The sequence below is a fragment of the Rana temporaria genome, chromosome 3 (genome assembly GCF_905171775.1).
Source record: "Rana temporaria chromosome 3, aRanTem1.1, whole genome shotgun sequence".
Classification (NCBI taxonomy): Eukaryota; Metazoa; Chordata; class Amphibia; order Anura; family Ranidae; genus Rana; species Rana temporaria.
This window is the reverse complement of record NC_053491.1, coordinates 422,468,696-422,489,995: the sequence shown is the minus strand read 5'-3', so window position 1 is coordinate 422,489,995 and position 21,300 is coordinate 422,468,696. Positions and strand designations below refer to the sequence as shown.

General features: G+C 43.4%; 1 protein-coding gene across 2 annotated transcripts in view; it reads left to right on the top strand.

The window, feature by feature from the left end:
- Window positions 1–21,300, top strand: part of LOC120933151 (tumor necrosis factor receptor superfamily member 10A-like) — a 55,246-nt gene that overhangs the window by 20,909 nt on the left and 13,037 nt on the right. For both annotated transcript variants that reach the window (XM_040346179.1, XM_040346178.1), the window contains exons 2-4: window positions 798–915; window positions 13,406–13,534; window positions 20,669–20,783. In XM_040346179.1, the coding sequence (XP_040202113.1) occupies window positions 798–915; window positions 13,406–13,534; window positions 20,669–20,783 (362 nt within the window). The remainder of the gene's footprint in view (window positions 1–797; window positions 916–13,405; window positions 13,535–20,668; window positions 20,784–21,300) is intronic.

Genomic DNA, 21,300 nt, shown 5'->3' with positions numbered 1-21,300 from the left:
TGAGATACTTCCAATAGGAAAACGTCTAAAGGGATGCAGGCCCAGCAGATTTCCTCATTAGTGCTCTGCAGCTGCACAGCTGATAGATAATTATGAAATCTCTCCCATTAGACCCACTCAGCACAGAGGAACAAACAGTGATTTCCTCGGAATAACAAAATGTAGGAATCTGCAACAAAGGTTGTTATAATCCTTGCAATGTACATAGATCACCCAGAGAGGAATGTTTTTTTCTCAACAAAAGTGGAGTTACGCTTTAAGGCCTCGTACACACGATAGGTTAACCAGAGGACAAAGGTCTGATGGACCGTTTTCATCAGTCAAAACCGATCGTGTGTGGGCCCCATAGGTTATTTAACCATCGGTTAAAAAAAAAGCCAACTTGCTTTAAATTTAACCGATGTATTCCTAACCGATAGGTCAAAAACGATCGTTAGTAGGCACGACCATCGGTTAAAAATCCACGCATGCTCAGAATCAAGTCGACGCATGCTTGGAAGCATTGATCTTCGTTTTTTTCAGCACGTCATTGTGTTTTACGTCACCGCGTTCTGACACGATCGTTTTTTTAACCGATGGTGTGTAGGCGCGACGGACCATTAGTCAGCTTCATCGGTTAACCAATGACAACGGTCCTTAAGACCGTTCTCATCGGATGGACTGATCTTGTGTACGAGGCTTAAAGGTTCAGACAATGATATGCTACAAATTTTTCAAGGCAATTTAATATAAAAAAGGAATGCATTTGGTGCTTTGAGGAGGTGTAGCTGATCAGTGGTATCTTCTTCTCTCTGCAGGTACTTCCAACTGCATATGGCCTCCCTACAAGGACAGAAAGACTGATATCTGAGAACGATAAGTACTATGCAGTAGACGGACAGGATGGCCAAATCTTGTGTCTCCTCTGCCCAGCAGGTAATTCACTACACTTTATGATCTTTTACATATGGATGCCAAATGAGGAATTTAAAGTGGATGTAAACCCACTCTCATCCTTTCTGTCTCCCCTCTGTCTGTTATAAGAACTGAAAAACTGCAGATTCTGTGGGTGGGTCGGTTGTCTGGAGCTCGGAGGGTGGAGTCGCGATGTCAGTAGACTCCCCACCTCTACACTCCCCTTGTCAACATGCATTTTCTCCTGTGTATTCCTTACACCAAATTCTGCTATGATCACTAACATCCAATCAAAATCGAGAAAAGTAACCACATGACTTCAGAAAAGGAGTGGGGGTGGGAATTAAAAAATAATGCCTGTCTCATGCTAGTGCATGAGATATGTAAATAACCTGTCATTCACAGCAAGGGGGAATAACGGACAAAAGTTTTCTGCTGTCCGTTTATCTCACTGAAAAAAGAAGGATTACCCAGAGCTGGATTAACTCTTTTTGGCAAGACTGGGCACAGATGATAGGAAATCCTTTACTCTACATTGTGACAGCAAAAAAATTCGCTGAATTTCAGTCTACCTATGGCTGTTCCCGTTGGACAGAACTCTATCTACAACTGACTTATGTCGATTGGGACTGTTGGAAAACTTTTGTTGATTAGCCGCCTGTAGCCAAAGGGCATATAATAACAGAGTTCTTCTATCAGGGTACAAATGGCACAACGGGGCAGATTCCTCCATCCACCCTGCATGTCTGAATGGGGGAATCAATTATTTTTAATTTTTTTTGCGATAAAAGCACCATGTCTGCATTTGTCTGAACCTCACTGCACTTCACATCAGCATTGTGGTGTAAATGGGGCAGGTAGAAATAAATAGTTTTTTTATGTGCCCCTCAGGGACTGGCATTGTTCAGGTGCAAAAATGTCACTGCAAATATTGTTAATGGGCCCCAAGTTAAAACCCCATTTTTTCCTATGACTAAAGCTAGCCATAGATGTATTGAAAATCGGCTGGGTTTAGCAGGAACTGGACACATTTTGATCCATCTGTGGCGATTTCTGCCTGAGAGAAGTCGATCTAAGGCCTCATGCACACTGGATGTTATAAAAACTCCAGTAGCGTCAGCTGTAGAAGGCTGTAGCTGTAGAATGAGTTTTGCAGCATTTTTGCAGTAGCATTTCTCAGTGTTTCTTAGCTTTTTTTTTTTTAGCAAAACTATACTCCCACAAAAGTTTAATGCCGCGTACACACGATCGGGTTTCTCGGCGGTAAAAACACCGCCGAGAAACCCGATGGGAAGCCCGATGGCCGGCTTGGTCCCTTTTCCCTGTGTACACATGTCCAGTTTTCCTGACAGGTTTTATCTTGGTCAAAAAAAAAAAAAACGGCCATATGTAGGCTCCCTAGCAGTGTTTTCCTATGGGAAACCTGCCGAGAAAAAAAACGCTGCGATGAGAACATTTAGAACATGTTCTAAATTTTCCCGTCGTGATTCTCTGCGGTTTTCTCGTTGGGAAAACTGCTGGAGAGCCTACACACGGACAGTTTTCTCGCCCCAAGGAAGAAAACTGATCGTGTGTACACGGCATAAGGCTCGAAAAAACTGATAAACGCCAAATAGCGTAATTTTTAAGCTTTTTTCAGTTAGTGTTTTTACAGCTGAAAAACTCCTCTTAAAACGCACAAGTTCTGTTTTTTTTTTCCAGCCAGGGAACACCACTGCCAAAAAACGCTGATAACAGCGTATGTGTGCAAAACCAGAGCGAAAGAAAACGAGAGAGAGAGCCTGTTTGTAATGTTTAAGTTGATCAGTGCCTGCTGCCGATCAGTGTATTCTAACAGCAAAGGCGTCCCCGCTATCAGTATACAATAATACTGCCTGCTGGCTGTTCGAAAAAAAAAAAAAAGGATCCATGTTCGACCAACCCAATATCCAGATGAGCTAAATTCTAGTAGATAATACAGTTACGTGCTTTGCTAACAATCAGGGTGTCCAGAATTTTATGGGAAGGGTTAACTCGTCTTTAGGCAGCAGAGAAATAAGTACATGAAGAAAATGAATGCTTGTTAAAAAAAAGAAAATGAATGCTTCACACAAAATTCCAAATTGTGCCTTAAAAAATAAATAAGGGCGAAGCCTTGCAAGACTCAATACACGATGTAGCAATGGCTTTATCTGCAGCCTGAAAACGGGTCGGGAAGTTGTGTAATGTCGTTTGCATACAATAGATAGCACACATGGTGTACAGCGTACAGGAAGGAAAAAAACCTCGTGCTCCTATCCGGGGAATTTGGACTTCTGACAGAGGAGACGGGTTTTTCCAGTGGTTAATGAGTTTCACTATTTAGAGGGATCATGTGATTGCAATTTGATCCTTGTACTTTCAGAAAAAAATGAACATTAGTGAGATGTGAAAGAATGACTTTTAACTGTAAAACGTGAAAATATTAATATGAAACTGGTGTCATGTTATTTTATATTTATTTTTAATTTTTCTTTTTTCTTTTTTAATTATATGTACAGCCAAAACTTTTTGGAAGGGGTAGGGAAGGGTAAAGCTAGCCATACCTGGCTCAAAATTTGTCCAAATGCTCCCGAAATTTGTGGAGTGGGTGGTCCTGCAAGTTACGAGTTACCGCGTTTAAACGTGTTTAGAAGCTATTACAGGCCTTTGGCATTTCAGATTCCTCTGAACATCCGTCCTGAACAAATTTTTTTGCATTCCAAAAAATCCTTCTAAACTCAAATGCCTATAAACGACTATAAACGACCTTGGGGCAGATCCACAGAGATCTGCACCGGCGCAGCGTATGGGAGATACGCTACGCCGCTGTAACTTACTTTTTTAAACTTTGAATCCACAAAGAATTTGCACCGTAAGTTACGAGGGCGTAGTCTATCTCTCGCGGCGTAAGGGCGCCTAATTCAAATCGGCGAGTAGGGGGCGTGTTTCATTTAAATGAAGCACGTCCCCGCGCCGAATGAACTGCGCATGCGCCGTCCTTAAATTTCCCGCCGTGCATTTCGCTAAATGACGTCGCAAGGACGTCATATTTTTTAACATAGACGTGAATTACGTCCATCCTGATTCACGGATGACTTACGCAAAAAAAAAAAATTCAAAATAAACGCGGGAACGACGGCCATTCTTAACATGGCAAGTCTAACTATACGCCGCAAAACACCAGCTTTAACTATACGCCGGAAAAAGCCGACTAGAGACGACGTAAGAGAATGCAAAGGCCGCGCGTACGTTCGTGGATCGTCGGAAATAGCTAATTTGCATACTCGATGCGGAAAACGACGAGAACTCCACCCAGCGGACGCCGAAGTATTGCATCTAAGATCCAAAGGCGTACGAAGCCATACGCCTGTCGGATCGAACCCAGATGCCGTCGTATCTTGGTTTGAGGATTCAAACCAAAGATACGACGTGGGAAATTTGAAAGTACGCCGGCGTATCAGTAGATACGCCGGCGTACTCGCTCTGTGGATCTGCCCCCTTGTGTACATTTACTGATAAGATAACATAGAGAAGAGTTCAGGGGCAGCTAATAAAAAACACCAAACTGCTCCTAAACATCCGTTTACCAGCAGCAGTGTACATGAGGCCTAAGCCAACCATAGATGGATCAAATTTCAGCTGCTTCAGGAGGAATCGGCCAAATTTTAATCCATGTATGGGCAGGCTCATTGTATTGAAGTCAATCATGCGCTCAGGCACTCCAGCAGAGTAACGTGACCATGGCGCATGCGCACATCACAGAAGGCATTTTTCGACGGGAGATAGAATTTCACGAACACTAATGAAAGCTATTCACAGAGCGGAGGGACACTGTAGTTGTTACATTATGCCTTGCTAATGCAGGGCGGCTGTTGCCTGTGGCTGTGTTGAAGGGCGGGTTGCAATACCCACCCTTAGCCACAGGCAACAGGCCCTGATCAAGACACTAAAGCCGTTTTGCAACATTGACCAAAGGCGACCTTGGGCAGATTGAAACCCCACCCCACAACAGCGAGGCACAATATGAGAACTACAGTGTCCCTCCGCTCTGTATATTGCTTTCAATAGTGTCCATGAAATCTCCCGTCGAAAAATGCCTCCTGTGATGTGCGCTTGCCGCATGGTCACGTCACTCCAGCTGATCGCCAAATTTTTACCTGTTGAGGTAAAGCATATGACATATGGATACTAAGCGCCCAGAGGCGATTCAGTTTGCATGTGTTGCACTATATAAGTTTCTCACTCACTCACTCACTCACTCACAAATAAAAAAACACATATTTTCAATATAAGGACATCCCCCATGTGCTATAAAGTGTAAGTTTTGGATAGAGTCAGGGAGGGTTATAACCCCTGTCACTTTGCTTGCCATCTGTGTCCCACAGGGGAAATATCCCTTCACTTCCTGTCCCATAGCCAAAAGAGGAAGTTGGTGAAAATTGTGTTTTGTCTTTAGTTAAACTTCAAACTTGCTGCACATACAGAAAGATTACATTGGTGTTCCAGAAATATAGCAAGCTCCTACCTTCCTCCATGATATGACAACACTTTTTTGGCTCTGAATTACCAAGCACATTGTACCAGCCCTGACTATTTAATTTCTAATAAATTGCAAACAAACACACCTCAACCCATCTCCTCCCTCATTCCTCATCTCCATAACCCTCCTTATGTACAGGAAGAAAGCACAGGAAGTTATCAGCTTCTGACAAAATCATCAGGCATTTTTTGCACTTATTGAACAGATACAAAAAAAGACTTTAAATTGGTTAAAATTTGCCATGCCTCTTACTAAATACCCTGGACTGTCTTCTCTCCAAAAAAGGGTCATTTGGGGGATATTTTTACTTTCCTGGCATTTTAGGGCCTCAAGAAATGAGCCGTCAGTACATCAGGATTGATACATTTTTTAATATATATATATATATATATATATATATATATATATATATATATATATATATATATATATATAAAACATAGTTTGTGGATGCTGTAACTTTCACACAAACTAAATATACACTGATCTGGGTTATTTTTTACCAAATAAATGAAGCAGAATACATTTTGGCTTAAATTTATAAATAAAGATTATTTATTTGCAAAGTATTGTAACTAAAACTCAGAAAAAAAATATTTTTGTTTGTTTATTTTTTAATGTTTGGTAGTTTTTCATTTATATAGCAAAACATTTTTTTTTATCAAGTAACTTTTTATTGAAAATAAGAAAGAGAAGGAGTACATTTCTTACAGAATACAGAGCCACATGTCGCAGCATGAGGAGACACAAGTAGACAAGGCACAGGTCAACTTTCCTTTGGTTTCCTACTGCTTCAGTGCAGATAATAACAAGTATGAACCGTCTACACGATCCAATATAATAACAGGCACATAACTGGGGTTAAGAATGTCGCCGCACAGCGACCAATAAGCAAAACATTTTTTATTGGGTACAGTGTTGCATGACTGAGTAGTTCAAAGCGTGACAGTGCTAAAATCTGAAAAACTGGGCAGGAAGGGGGCGAAACTGTCCGGTATTGAAGACCAAAAGGGAGCAAAAAAGAAGTTCATTGTTAGGCCTCGTACACACCACCCAACATGTCCGATGAAAACGGTCTGCGGACCGTTTTCATTGGACATGTCCACTGGGATCATTTGGTCTGATGTGTGTACACACCATCAGACCAAATTCCCCGTGGACAGAATACGCGGTGACATGGCGGCGACGATGACGCCGCGACGTGCGCGCACCAGGAAGTTCAATGCTTCCACGCATGCGTCGAATCACTTCGACGCATGCGTGGGATTTCGGGCCAGCGGACATGTCCGATGAGTCGTACTGACCATCGGACATGTCCGACGGACAGGCTTCCAACGGACAAGTTTCTTAGCATGCTAAGAAACTTTTGTCCGCTGGAAACCTGTCCGCTAGGCCGGGAAACTGTCCGGTCGGCCCTACACACGACCGAACATGTCTGCGGAAACTGGTCCGATGCAGTTGGCAACTCAGGCCCAAACACCAACTTTTGGAAGGAATGGGGAAGGTCATATGCTCTCCCATACCTCGAAGAACTGGGTATTTTTGGATCACTAGTGCTTTATGAGAGTGCTTGCCACCTAGATTAGAATGATTGGAATTAACTGTGTATTAAATTTTTCAAACTTGTTATTGCTAATTTTGGCTTCAAGCATGAATGTAAATCGCACACCTCTCTCTGGGCGTTTTCCTATTGGAGGAAAGTTTATATCAAGACTATAATTTCATAATTTGCACAGGATGCATAGTGCAGTGGCGGAAGGTAGTTTTGCCGTTATGGGCCAATCAGATTGTAGTTACTTGTTTTCTTTTGAAAGTGAAACTAAACCCATCGATTTAACTGTTTAACCACTTCGGCCCTGGAAGGATTGGCTGCTCAATGACCAGGCCATTTTTTGCGATACGGCATTGCGTCGCTTTAAATGACAATTGCATGGTCATGCGACGCTGTACCCAAACAAAATTGATGTCCAAAATAGAGCTTTCTTCTGGTGTCATTTGATCATCTCTGCGGTTTTTATTTTTTGCACTAAACAAAAAAAAGAGCGTCAATTTTGAAAAAAAAACACAATATTTTGTACGTTTTGCTGTAATAACTAGCCCCCATTTTTTATAAAAAAAAGCAATTTTTTTCCTCAGTTTAGGCCGATTATGTATTCTTCTACATATTTTTGGTAATAAAAATCACAAAAAGCGTTTATTAATTGGTTTGGGCAAAAGTTATAGCGTCTACAAAATAGGGGATAGATTTATGGCATTTTTTTTTTTTACTAGTAATGGCGGCGATCTGCGATTTTTATCGGGACTGTGACATTATGGCGGACATATCGAACACTTTTGAGACATTTTTGGGACCGTTGGCATTTATACAGCGATCAGTGCTATAAAAATGCACTGATTACTGTGTAAATGCCACTGGCAGGGAAGTGGTTAACACTAGGGGGGCGATCAAGGGGTTAACTGTGTTCCCTATGTGTGTGTTCTAACTGTGGGGGATGGGACTGACTATAGGATATGAGAGATCATGGTTCCTACCTCGTAGGAATTCACAATCTCTCTCTCCTCACAGAATTGGGATGTGTGTGTTTACACACACACACACACATCTCTGTTCTGGCTCTCGTGCAACAATCGTGCCTGCTATCCTGCTTACGACGGTTTGCGGGATCGTGCTGACCTGCCACATTATAATGACGATGGCTGGTTGGCAAGGGGTTAACAAAACAGTTACTTTTCAAGGCATGGCGTGAATGATGACTATAGTAGTGTGCTTATGCTCTCAACCAAACTGTCAATTCATCAAATGGCTGATGTCGTAGCTGATCACATGTGCAGCACCATGGCAACTGAAAATGAAATAAAGGCTAACATGGCAGCTTCCTTAGCTGTAAAATATAGGAGAGTTTAGTTCCTCTTTAAAAGTGTGGGTAACGCAATTAAAGGTGTTGTAAAGGTTTGTTTTTTATTTTCTAAATAGGTTCCTTTAAGCTAGTGCATTGTTGGTTCACTTACCTTTTCCTTCAATTTCCCTTCTAAATGTTTTTTTTTCTTTGTCTGAATTTCTCACTTCCTGTTCCTCCTCAGTAAGCTGTTCTGGCTGACTAACCTCCAGCCAGATGATGGGGGCAAGCTTACTGAGGAGAAACAGGAAGTGAGAAATTCAGACAAAGAAAAAAAACATTTAGAAGGGAAATGGAAGGAAAAGGTAAGTGAACCAACAATGCACTAGCTTAAAGGAACCTATTTAAAAAAAAACGAACCTTTACAACCCCTTTAATTATTTTTTCTCCAATCTTGCTAGGCCCATAAATGACGGTACATGGACTCATATTTCTTCTTTCCATTACTCAAGCACCCAGAATACAGAGATTGCTCGGTTTACCAGATCCACACCCAACAATGTAATGCATGCACCTTAGGTCTATAGAAAAATGTCTATAGGACATACCTGAGAAATACCTGAGATTTAACTTGGGAGAGGTTTTAGTTGGTATTCGCATGCTGATACACCCTGGGTTTAGGGGATGCCGGGGAGGCGCACTTGGCATAAATACTATTTTTCAGTTGATTAACAGGTTTTTGTCTCTTTTATCACTTTTTATAAGAAAGGAACGCACTTCTACAAATCTCATTGTCATTCTGCCTTTCATGGTGGATTTGATTTAAATCAAGTCGATTTTAATCACGATTTAAATCACTAGTAAAAAGGCTTGGTTTGAATCGACTCTATTTAAATCATAATTTTTTAAGAGCAACTGTTATTTCTGTCTGGCAGTGGCTCCTCCTCTGATCCGCTGTTGACTTACCCACAGTCTCATTCACATTAATGTGGCGGCTGGCGATGCGGCAGTCACACAACAAGGTGAGGGACATGGCAGCAGCAGGTGAGTGGATGCCCGCTAACAGGCGCTGCCGTGATGGATCTGAAATGAAAGGGGCTCTTTAAATGTAAGGACTTATTCTTGCTGGTAGTTAGAATCTATATATATAAAACTCAACGTGTGTGTGTGTGTATGTATGTATGTATGTATGTATGTATGTATGTATGTATGTTCCAGCATCACGTCCAAACGGCTAAAGATATTAACATGAAACTTGGCACACATGTTACTTATATGTCAGCAACAAACATAGGATAGGTGGTTTAACCCTTACCCACCCCCATTTGCCATGGTCGGGGTTTTTCTTTAAAGTCCCATTCAACTCTATGGGAAATACATGTTACTTCATAACTTTCAAACGGCTGTAGATATTTCGATAACACTTGGTCACATGTTACTTATATGTCCACTTAAACTATAGGATAGTTAATTTATCCCTTAACTACCCCCATTTGTGAGGGTCAGGGTTTTTGTTTAAAGTCCCATGCAAATCAATGGGAAATGTATGTTCCCACATAACTTCTGTACGCCTGGAGATATTTCAATAATACCTGGTACACATATTACTTATATGCCAAATAAAAATATATGACAGTTAAATTAACCATTACCTACACCCTTATATAAAAGATGGGTATATTTTAGGGCTGTTACTGATCAAAATTTTTCTGTTCGATTAATCGTTTTTTTTTAAAATCGATTAATCAACTAATTTCGATTAATTATAACGCACATACAGATCCAACTACTTTTAGCTGATCTCCTTGCAGGCTGATTCCCAGTGCAGCTACCAACAACTGGAAAAATGGTTAGCAGGATACAAAAAACACACAAAGGCAGCGCTCGATGGGAATAGCATTAAAACTTTTATAGTCTTCAAGTAGGTAACAAAATAAATATTGCACTGGAGATAAAATCGATGTAGCTACATAAACTGTAAAAATGGTGCGAGTAATACCAAACGGTACCAAAAGCAGTCATAAAAACATGTAGCTAAGTATAATACTGGTATAAAATGTGTACAACGATACCACTGCTGAATCCCGATGAGGAGAGGTTAACATCAGTCCGTCGGCATGTAGATGTCCCATGAAGGGAACTATCACAACTCCCAGTGGATGGCTGTAGAATCCCAGGTTGATAGAGGGAAGTGATAGAGGGAAGTGTAACAGCCCTTGCGTGTGGCAGATAGTAAGGTCCCGCCGACATGCAGATATGAAGGCACAGCAAAGGAGCCCTTCAGATGTAGACGGCAACCCCCACCGGTGTCCGTGACGTTACTGGATCTCCGACGGAACTCCCTGAAGGCCCAGAAGCCGGCGGAGAGGTGAGTACCAATCAAAATAATTTTAATCGATCAAAAAGATTTTGATTGATCAAAAAAATTATAGATTAATCGATTAATTAAAAGTTAATTTGCACAGCCCTAGTATATTTATATTACTATGATTTTCCTCCCCAAAAGGTTAAGATAGGAAGACCGGGCAACGCCGGGTATTCAGCTAGTCTTTAATATTTGCAAACAAAATGAAGGTTTCCGGTTTAGAATAATAAGCTGTCAGGTTAGAAAAACAGCGATATCAGAACCGTTTCAATTATACAGTTTTTAGTGTACATAGATTTGCAAAACAATGGGATACAGGAATACTCCTGAACTTTGTTTTATCTCATGGTTACTGTGACATTGACAATGCAGTTCATGTTATCTCAGTTTGCAGAGCTTGGATTCATTGAATGAGTTTACCAAAAATTAAAATATTGCAGAATATACAGCCTCATGCTACGTAACTAAGCTCCATTTCATGCTGAATAAACTAAATTATTAATGTACCGTATTTGCCGGTGTATAAGGCGACCGGGCGTATAAGACGACCCCCTAATTTTACATTGTTTTCAAGATTTTTTGCCTGTACTCACCGTATAAGACGACCCCCTAATTTTACATTGTTTTCAAGATTTTTTGCCTGTACTCACCGTATAAGACGACCCCCCCTTCTGAGGCTTCCGACGCTTCATATTTCTTCCTTCTGGAGCCATATTCTTCATTCTTGCTGGAGCTGGAGCCATATTCTTCCTTCTTGCTGGAGCCAATCACGGTGAGCAATGCTATTAAGCCTGCTTAGATTGGCAGAGGCTGTAACATCATTAGCCCACACCTCTCTGACTCTCAAAGTCAATCCGAGCAGGTTACTGTATGTAGCCTGCTCGGATCGGATTGGAGTAACAACCTCTGCCAATCCGAGCAGGCTCTGTATTCATTAAAATACATAGCTCACCGGGATTGGCTAAGCGGTATATACTGTATGTAGCCGAAGCTATATACAGTATTACTGCACATCCAGCAGGCATCCGAGCAGCTGACCCGGCGTATAAGACGACCCCTGATTTTTGGCCAGTTTTTTTAAGTGTAGAAGGTAGTCTTATACGCCAGCACATGCAGTATTTTAAATTGAAAACTATCTTTAGATAGATTTTTACTCCAGAAGCATTTTATTAAAATACATTTTGTGAAAATCAAAACAATCGATTTAAATAAAAAAAAATCTGATAATTTATATATATATTTGTTGATTTATATCTACCCTGCTGCCTTGTGTACCCCTTTAGTTTCTCCATAGACATTAGAAAAAAGCCAGCTGCAACAAATGATTTTGATATATTTGACTGTTAGGCAAAGGTTCTGTTGGACAAGGTGGAGAACATGACATCACTGTTCCGCCTCTCCAACTCGTCCAAGCAGAGAACGATTTGCATGAATTTAGAGAATGCAAAGCATTCTGTGAATGGTGCCTGTGCCGTGCGGCCAACCTCCTGTATTTACAATGCATCAGGCTGGCTGCTCAGTTCGGGACCTGGAAGTAAGTGGGGTCACTGGAGTGGTGGTGCTTACTACTACAGTGATTTCCAGCTTCTCGGGAAGGATCTCCAGGTACGGTATATACATAGTTACATTATTCCAGGCTGTACCACTGTAAAATAAAACATAAAATGAAAATGTACCATACCTGGAATTCTTGGAGCCCCTTTGTCTGATTGGACAAGTTTATGTAAAAGGCCAAGCTCTCCTGACGCTAGGCAGATGAAAACTGAGGCTGGATGATTCCAGAGAGTGGGATGTACCCGGGGGACACGCCCCCTGGCAGGTGCTGTACTAAAAGTGTTTTTAACACTAAAAGTGCTGTTTTTGTCTGCCTAGTCTCTCCTAGAGAAAAGGTACATAACCCTAAAGTCAAAGCTGCTCTGTCCGTCCATGAACGAAAGAGAAAGAGAACTGGCTCTCTTTTTTTTTTTTGGCAGTTTTTGGGTAGTTTTCCTATCGGAAAAACTGTGAGGAGCATACACGTGGCCAAAAGCTCTCCTCACAGTTTTCCCGTCGAGAAAAATGATCGTGTGTACGAAGCATAACAGTGAAATCTTCCAAATATTTTTTTAACAATCAGGAGTGCTTTATTGAAGGAAAATATACAGTACAAAAAAGAAAAAGGAAGAAATCTTCCAATTCTGGTGACAACCACATATTCCCTCACTTATGAGGGGTTACCCTTCACTTCCTGTTTTGGCTATGGGACAGGAAGTGAAGGAAAATCTTCACAGTGGGACACAGCTGGCGTGGAAAGAAAGACAACAAACATTATTAATACGGATACACTTTTTTTCTTGTTTTATTCTTCATTCAAAGTGTTCACAATACAAAAGAATCAAGCAATTAGCATTGAGCATAAAAAGAAAACAAAAAACAAACCAAAAAAAAAAAAAAAGGCAGCGAGCAGCAATGGCCCATATGCACAATGTATGTATACAAGAGAGAAAACAGAGAATAACTAGTATTGGGGCAAAAGCCCCCTGTGGACGGAAGGTATCCCCACGCCATATAAAACATATTAACAGGTTGAATATGTGGGGAGTATATTCCACTGAGTATCCTAAGAGCTGCCACATATACAAATACACTTTTGGTATAAGGTGTTCGATTCTGTCCTGTTTTTCCCTTCACTGTTCATGTCATCCAGTAGAGATTTGTTTCTGAGTAATCAACCAGCTCTTATAAATTGATCACAATGTTGACTAAAACCTTTTTTTTTTTTCTTTGAAGGTACTTATGTCAAAGACGATTGTACTGTTCCTTATACAAGGGGAACATGTGAGATTTGTGTGGAAGGTACTTTCAGCCAATATGCGTCGGGGTTGTCGGAGTGCCTTAGATGTGACACATGCCGTGAGGGTAAGTACTATCTTTATAAACACAAATTTAAATGCAACATTTATTATGCATGTCCTGCTGTTATAAAGAATTCAAGTTCTCAGACATTCCAGGAATAGAGAACAAGGAACTGAGCTTCCTGCTTGTGTGACAGTTGCAGAACCTTGAGATGATGCGCTTAGTCCATAGGCGTGCGCACAGGGTGTGCCAGGTGTGCCCAGGCACACCCTAATCACCATGTGCAGCACAGATTCTCCTACTGCCCAGGCTCCCATCTTCCCCCCGCAGCGCTGCCAGCTTCCCTCCTCTTCTATTGGCAGTTGCTGCTGGGATGTTTTAGGAGTGGGGAAGGGGCCAGTAAATAGGTAATTTACTGGCCCCTTCCCTTTATGAATGAACACCGTGAGTGATCAGTAGTGTGTGTTTGGGCTTTGGAGTGCACACCCTAATGCAATAGGCTGCGCACACCTATGGCTTAGTCTAATGTCACATTGGCAGTGCTCTCAATAGTGGCATGTCTCCAGAGACAGAATCATTCCAAGTAAACCTACATTATCCTATGGAGTTGTTCCATCGCTGTCTGGACCAGAGATGTGTCACTCTTCTATTAATAATGGGAGTTGAATGTCAGTGAATCTGCTGCTTCCAAATCTTCATTCATCTTGAATGATCCTTAGTGCAGATAGAGCATTTCATCTTTAACTGTAACAATAATTAGGTTCCCATGTTTGGTTTCTGTTTTTGATAGAAAAGGTGCTGTTTTACCTTCATTTGTAGTTTCTGAATATCTCCTATAACATTTCTGTGTAATCAGTGCTGACAGTGTACACACCTCCATGATGTTAGTTGTAAATCAGTACATGTGTAGCAGATTTTAAAGGCTCAGTTAGAGCTGCATGATTCTGGCCAAAATGAGAATCACTTTTTTTTTTTGCTTAGTATAAAGATCACGATTCTCGGGTCGTAAAATCTTTCACGTAATAAAAAAAAAAAATTGGGCTAACTTTACCAGTTATTTATTTATTTTTTTATTCATTAAAGTAATGTTTTCCCCCAAAAATTGCATTTGAAAGACCGCTGTCCAAATACAGTGTGACATAAAATATTGCAACAACCACCATTTTATTCTTTAGGGCAGGGGTGTATATAGGTTTTGTGCTGCCCTAGGCCTGACGAAACTCACACACCCCCTACTTTATGACGCACCCCTTCCTGTCAAGACTACACCCCTTCCTTTTTAAGACCCGCCCTGTCATTTTCATGGGATAAGGACAGGGGGACGCGGTGGGATGAGGACAGGGGGACGTGGTGGGATGAGGACAGGGGGACGCGGTGGGATGGGGACAGGGTGGGATGAGGACAGGGTGGGAGGGGGACAGAGGGACAGGGTGGGATGAGGACAGAGGGACAGGGTGGGATGAGGACAGAGGGACAGGGTGGGATGAGGACAGAGGGACAGGGTGGGAAGGGGACAGGATGGGATGAAGACAGGGGGACAGGATGGGATGAGGACAGGGGGACAGGATGGGATGAGGACAGAGAGATCAGGGTGGGATGAGGACAGAGGGACAGGGTGGGATGAGGACAGAGGGACAGGGTGGGATGAGGACAGGGGGACAGGATGGATGAGGACAGATGGACAGGATGGGATGAGGACAGAGGGACAGGATGGGATGAGGACAGGGGGACAGGCTTTTTTGCCGCCCCCCGCAAAGTGCCGCCCTAGGCCTGGGATGAGGACAGGGTGGGAGGGGGGACAGAGGGACAGGGTGGGATGAGGACAGAGGGACAGGGTGGGATGAGGACAGAGGGACAGGGTGGGATGAGGACAGAGGGACAGGGTGGGAAGGGGACAGGATGGGATGAAGACAGGGGGACAGGATGGGATGAGGACAGGGGGACAGGATGGGATGAGGACAGGGGGACAGGGTGGGAAGGGGACAGGATGGGATGAAGACAGGGGGACAGGATGGGATGAGGACAGGGGGACAGGATGGGATGAGGACAGGGGGACAGGATGGGATGAGGACAGAGAGATCAGGGTGGGATGAGGACAGAGGGACAGGGTGGGATGAGGACAGAGGGACAGGGTGGGATGAGGACAGGGGGACAGGATGGGATGAGGACAGGGGGACAGGATGGGATGAGGACAGATGGACAGGATGGGATGAGGACAGAGGGACAGGATGGGATGAGGACAGGGGGACAGGCTTTTTTGCCGCCCCCCGCAAAGTGCCGCCCTAGGCCTGGGCCTTGTCGGCCTAGGCCATAATACAGTACTGCTCTGGGGGCTCTACTAAATATATATATATATATATATATATATATATATATATATACCGTATTTATCGTGTATAACACGCACCCTAGTTTTAAGAGGAATGTTTCATGAAAAAAACTTTACACAGCCCCTGAGTATAACACGCAGGCACAGTTTAGTATCTATTTTAAGGGTAAAAAAGTGAGTGTTATATGCCAATACATACAGTATATAATGTTTGGGGTTTCTAAGTAATTTTCTAGCAAAAAAAAAAAAAAAAGATTTTAACTTGAAACCAACAAATGTCAGAAAAAGGTTTAGTGTTTAAGTCAGGGCTCGATGAAGTCTGGGCGCCAGGTCGCAATTGCGACCCCATCCTGTGTCTCCGTGCGCCCCCACCTCCCCCGCCACGTGATCACGTCAAGCTGCGCCGGCCAGTAATTGAGGCCGCGGCTTTGCGGCCTTCTACAGGCCTATGCTTCCTTCTGTGATCTGGTGCCATCTTGTGGTGGCCGTTGGCATGACAAGACTAATGGAGCTTCCCCTGTGTTTTCAATTCCATCTCCTTCCCTCTAATTAGAACCCCCAAACATTATATATATATATATATATATATATATATTTTTTTTTTTATTCTAACACCCTAGAGAATAAAATGGCGGTCGTATTTGCGCAGTGGTCTTACAATCGCCCTTTTTTGGGAAAAAATACACTTTTTTTAATTCAAAAATAAGACCGCAGTAAAGTTAGCCCAATTCTTTTTTATATTGTGAAAATAATGTTACGCTGAGTAAATTGATACCCAACATGTCACACTTCAAAATTGCGTCCGTTAATGGAATGGGGACAAACCTTTACCCTTTAAAATCTCCATAGGTGACGTTTAAAAAATTCTACAGGTTGCATGTTTTGAGGTACAGAGGAGGTCTAGGGCTAGAATTTCTTTCACTCTACCAATCGCGGCGATACCTCACATGTGTGGTTTGAACACCGCTTTCATATGCCGGCGCTACTCACGTATGCGTTCGCTTCTGCGTGCAAGCTCGGCGGGACGGGGCGCGTATCTGGTTCCTAACTTTTTTAGCTGGCTCCTAGACTCCAAGCAAATTTGTCAAACCCTGGTTTAAGTGGTTTAACTTTCCTCATTTACACACAGAAGTCTATTCCTTTGATGTAAAGGACAAATTGTTACAATGTTTAGGCTTAAAGTTCCACTGATTAAGAATGTTCTGATTCTTGGCAGACTGCCCGCACTTAAGGCCCCATACACACGGGAGGATTTATCCGCGGATACGGTCCAGCGGACCGTTTCCGCGGATAAATCCTCTCGAGGATTTCAGCAGATTTTAATGCGATGGAGTGTACTCACCATCGCATTGAAATCCGCGCCGAAATCCTCTGGCGATGACGTGTCGCGCCGTAGCCGCTATTATGACGCGGCGACGTGCGCGACGCTGTCATATAAGGAATTCCACGCATGCGTTGAATCATTACGACGCATGCGGGGGATCCCTTCGGACGGATGGATTCGGTGAGTCTGTACAGACCAGCGGATCCATCCGTTGGGATGGACTCCAGCAGATGGATATGTTGTGCATGTCAGCAAATATCCGATCTGCTGGAATCCATCCCAGGGGAGATATATCCGCGGAAAAAGATCCGCTGGCGTGTACACACCATAGGATCTATCCGCAGAAACCCATTTGCTGGGATTTATCTGCGGATGGATTCTATGGTGTGTACGGGGCCTCACAGTTGTGGCTTCAGCAGAGCAGAGAGAATTCTCTGCATAGAAAGATCGGGAAATACTTTGTCAAGATCGCAAAGGGAAAAAATTGTGATAATGATTCTTGACAATTAATCGTGAAGCTCTACAGAAAATGAGCACGGTTGGAGCTAAACCATGTGTTCATAGGTGGTAGGGTGGGTGTTGCATAAAACTGCATTTAGTGTGACAAGAAATTAAAAAGCTCTTTTAAGACGTTGCAAAGAAACTTTCAATAAAAAGTCGTCACATCACACCAGTAATCTCCTTAATTATCAAAGTAAAACTGCACAGAACTATAGCAATTAATGTATAACTACCCTGTTGCATGATTCATGAAATAAAGGTCAACCCCACCCTTTAATCACATGGTAATGGCGGGATGTTGAATCACAGCAAGGCTTGTGAGGCAGGTATCTGCATTCATATCCGGGCAAAGACTCCCACGCCACTTCCCAACCCCCCCCCCCCTCGCTGTCTTCTGGGAAACACACTGTTCCCAGGAGAGAGTGGGGACCAGTTATGATGCGTCACACCAATCGCGCATGCGCAGTAGGGGGCTGGGCAATGAAGCCGTAACGCAACACATAATTTTGGGTGCACTTCCACTTTAATGTGAGCCTGTCTCTAAAACTAATACAGTGATGCTTGTAAATTGTGAGGTGCCTGCATGTATTGCTCTCTCTTTTTTTTTTTCTTCTACTTTATTTAGAATTCTTCGCAAAATACGTTGTTTTTTTTTTTACTAAAGGCAAATCCACTGTGCCATGCAAGTGCATTTTGAAGTGCAGTCACTGTAGATCTGAGGGGGGACATATGAGGACAATAAAAACAGCATTTTTACTTGCACATGATTACATGATAGAAATCGGCAGAGCTTCCCCTCATTTCAAATCTTCCGTTCAGATCTACAGCGACTGCACTTCCAAGTGCACAGTGGATTTGCCTTTGATAAATCAACCCAATATGCTGTAAAAAAAAAAAGAAAAAATCGAAGAGAAAGGAAAAAAAAATGACACCAAATATAGGGGAAGACCCCAAATATAGTCATAGGCAAACAAAACACACAGAGAGAGCAAAATACCCATGTATACAAATAAACATAGATAGTACATACCGTATTTTCCGGCGTATAAGACGACTTTCTGGATGCAAAAACATGCATCCAAAGTCGGGGGTCGTCTTATACGCCGGGTACGGTCTCAATACTCACTTTTTTTTTCCCAGCGGTGACAGTCCCCCATGCTGCGAGCGCGAGCGTGAATGATTTCAAAGCCGCGCCTTCTCTTCAGAGTGTTCTGTGATAGGAGGAACAAAAATCTTCCCAGCAGCGCCTCTGTTCTGTGTTCCTCCTATCACAGATGCCTTCTCATCCTCGGACGAGATGAGAAGACGTCCGTGATAGGCGGAAACAGAACAGAGGCGCTGCTGGGAAAATTTGTGTGCCGCCTATCACAGAACACTCTGAAGAGAAGGCGCGGCTTTGAAATCATTCACGCTCGCGCTCGCAGCATGGGGGGCTGTCACCGCTGGAAAAAAAAAAGTGAGTGTTATTGCACTGGGGGGGGGGGCAACAAGTTCAGGCACAGTGGGGGTAAGTGATGACACAGTGAGGGGCAAGTGATGGCAATGTGGGGGCATGTAATGGCACAATGGCAATGTGGGGGCATGTAATGGCACAGTGGCAATGTGGGGGCATGTAATGGCACAGTGGCAATGTGGGGGCATGTAATGGCACAGTGGCAATGTGGGGGCATGTAATGGCACAGTGGCACAGTCTGGGCATGTAATGTAATGGCACAGTCTGGGCATGTAATGTAATGGCACAGTCTGGGCATGCAGTGCTGGACTGGGACAGAAATTTGGCCCTGGACTTCATCCAGACTGGCCCACTTTGACAGGTCTCTCCCATGGCGGCCAGACAACTCCTGCCCCTCCCCCCCCGGCCACCCAAGCCCCCTCTCCTCCTTCACTAGCCAATCTACTTTATTAGAGTAGAACGGCTGGTACTGGTACTCTTATTGGCAGTACCAGTGGGGAAGCTAGACATTATTTCTCCCGGGGCAAAGAATCAGTTCGGTGCCCCCCTTATGGGACAAGATTAGGCAGAAGTGAGAAACTCCCAGGCCATAGCTGTTGAGTCAGCTGTCTGTCCCCTCCCCCATGCTCCTCTGTCATCCCCCCTGCTCCTCTGGTCCTCCCCCTGCTTCTTTGTCCCCCCCCCCAGGTGAGCTGAGGGAGAGGAGGTGAGCACTGCGGGAAGGGAGAGACAAAGAAGCAGAGGGGGGCGGCGTTCCGCTGTCACTGAAGCCGGCCCACTGAGCCATCGGCCCACCGGGAAACTCCCTGTAGTCCCAATGGCCAGTCCATCCCTGTGGGCATGTAATGTAATGGCACAGTCTGGGCATGTAATGTAATGGCACAGTCTGGGCATGTAATGTAATGGCACAGTGAGATTTGAAAAAGCCTGTTTCTGTCAGCGGTTCTGGCTCCCCCTCAGCTTCCAGAAAGACTAGTAGGAAGGGGGTAGTCTTATACAGTGAGTATATCCCAAAATCAAAAATTTTCCTGGAAAATTAGGGGGTCGTCTTATACGCCGGAAAATACGGTATATAAAACAATCAACATGGCCAGTGTTCGTCTCTCCTTGCTTTGGTCAATGCACCCAAAACAAGTATGCAGCCAGTGAAGTCAGAACTAATCCTTATATGTGTAGTGGGTCAGTACTTGGTGTTGAAATTTCTCTTAGCTTCACAGCCAGGAAATTTGAATTTATTTATAACTAGGTCAGCAATTGCTGATTAAACACAGGTATGCTATATATAAGTCAGGGCTGAGCTTATAAATACAGGTTAATACATGTTATGTGTAAATCAGGGCTGAATCTATGAACACAGATATGCTGTATATAAATCAGTACTGGGTCTTATGAACACAGATATGCTGTATATAAATCAGGACTGGGTCTATGAACACAGATATTCTGTATTGTAAATCAGGACTGAACCTATAAACACAGGTATGCTGTATATAAATCAGGACTGAAATGAAAAAATTATCACAGGTATGATCGCAGGTAGGCTCTAGAACACATGAACCTTCAATGTACTTTATCTTTGTGTCATTACAGATCAGGAAGAAGTGTCCCACTGTATCATCAATAAGAACACCGTCTGCCAATGCAAGAAGGGAACCTTCTGTCCTCCAGACCAGCCATGTGAGATTTGCATGCCCTGTACAGGCAGGTGAGTTGTCATTATGTTATACATCAGACAATCAGGGGCGGACTGACCATTGGGACTCTCGGGCACTGCCCGAGGGCCCCATGCCACTAGGAGGCCCCATCAGGGTTGCCAGGCTCAATAAAACCAGGGACAGTATGTAAAAATCTGTTTTTTTTACATCTGTCCCTGATATGTCCAAAACCGACATGCTTTTGATGTGAAAATCCTGAGATTTTAGCTGCCCCGCCTATGCAATGCCTCCTGGCGTGGTGGCCATTTGTAAACCCGGGGGCCCCATAATCTTCTATTGCCCGGGGGCCCCATGAGTTGTCAGTCCACCCCTGCAGACAATTCTCTACAAGGTGACAGAGCGTGCGCAAAGATGTGGATGGAGTGCAAGAACAAGCGCACTGCAGAGTGTCTGCATACACTCTTAATCAGCCAAAGCTTTAGGATGCAGAGAAATACAAATCGTCTGGTAAAACAGTTGCCTGATATATGTTGCAACTGGTCATGTAGCTGTTTGCTGGACCTCAAC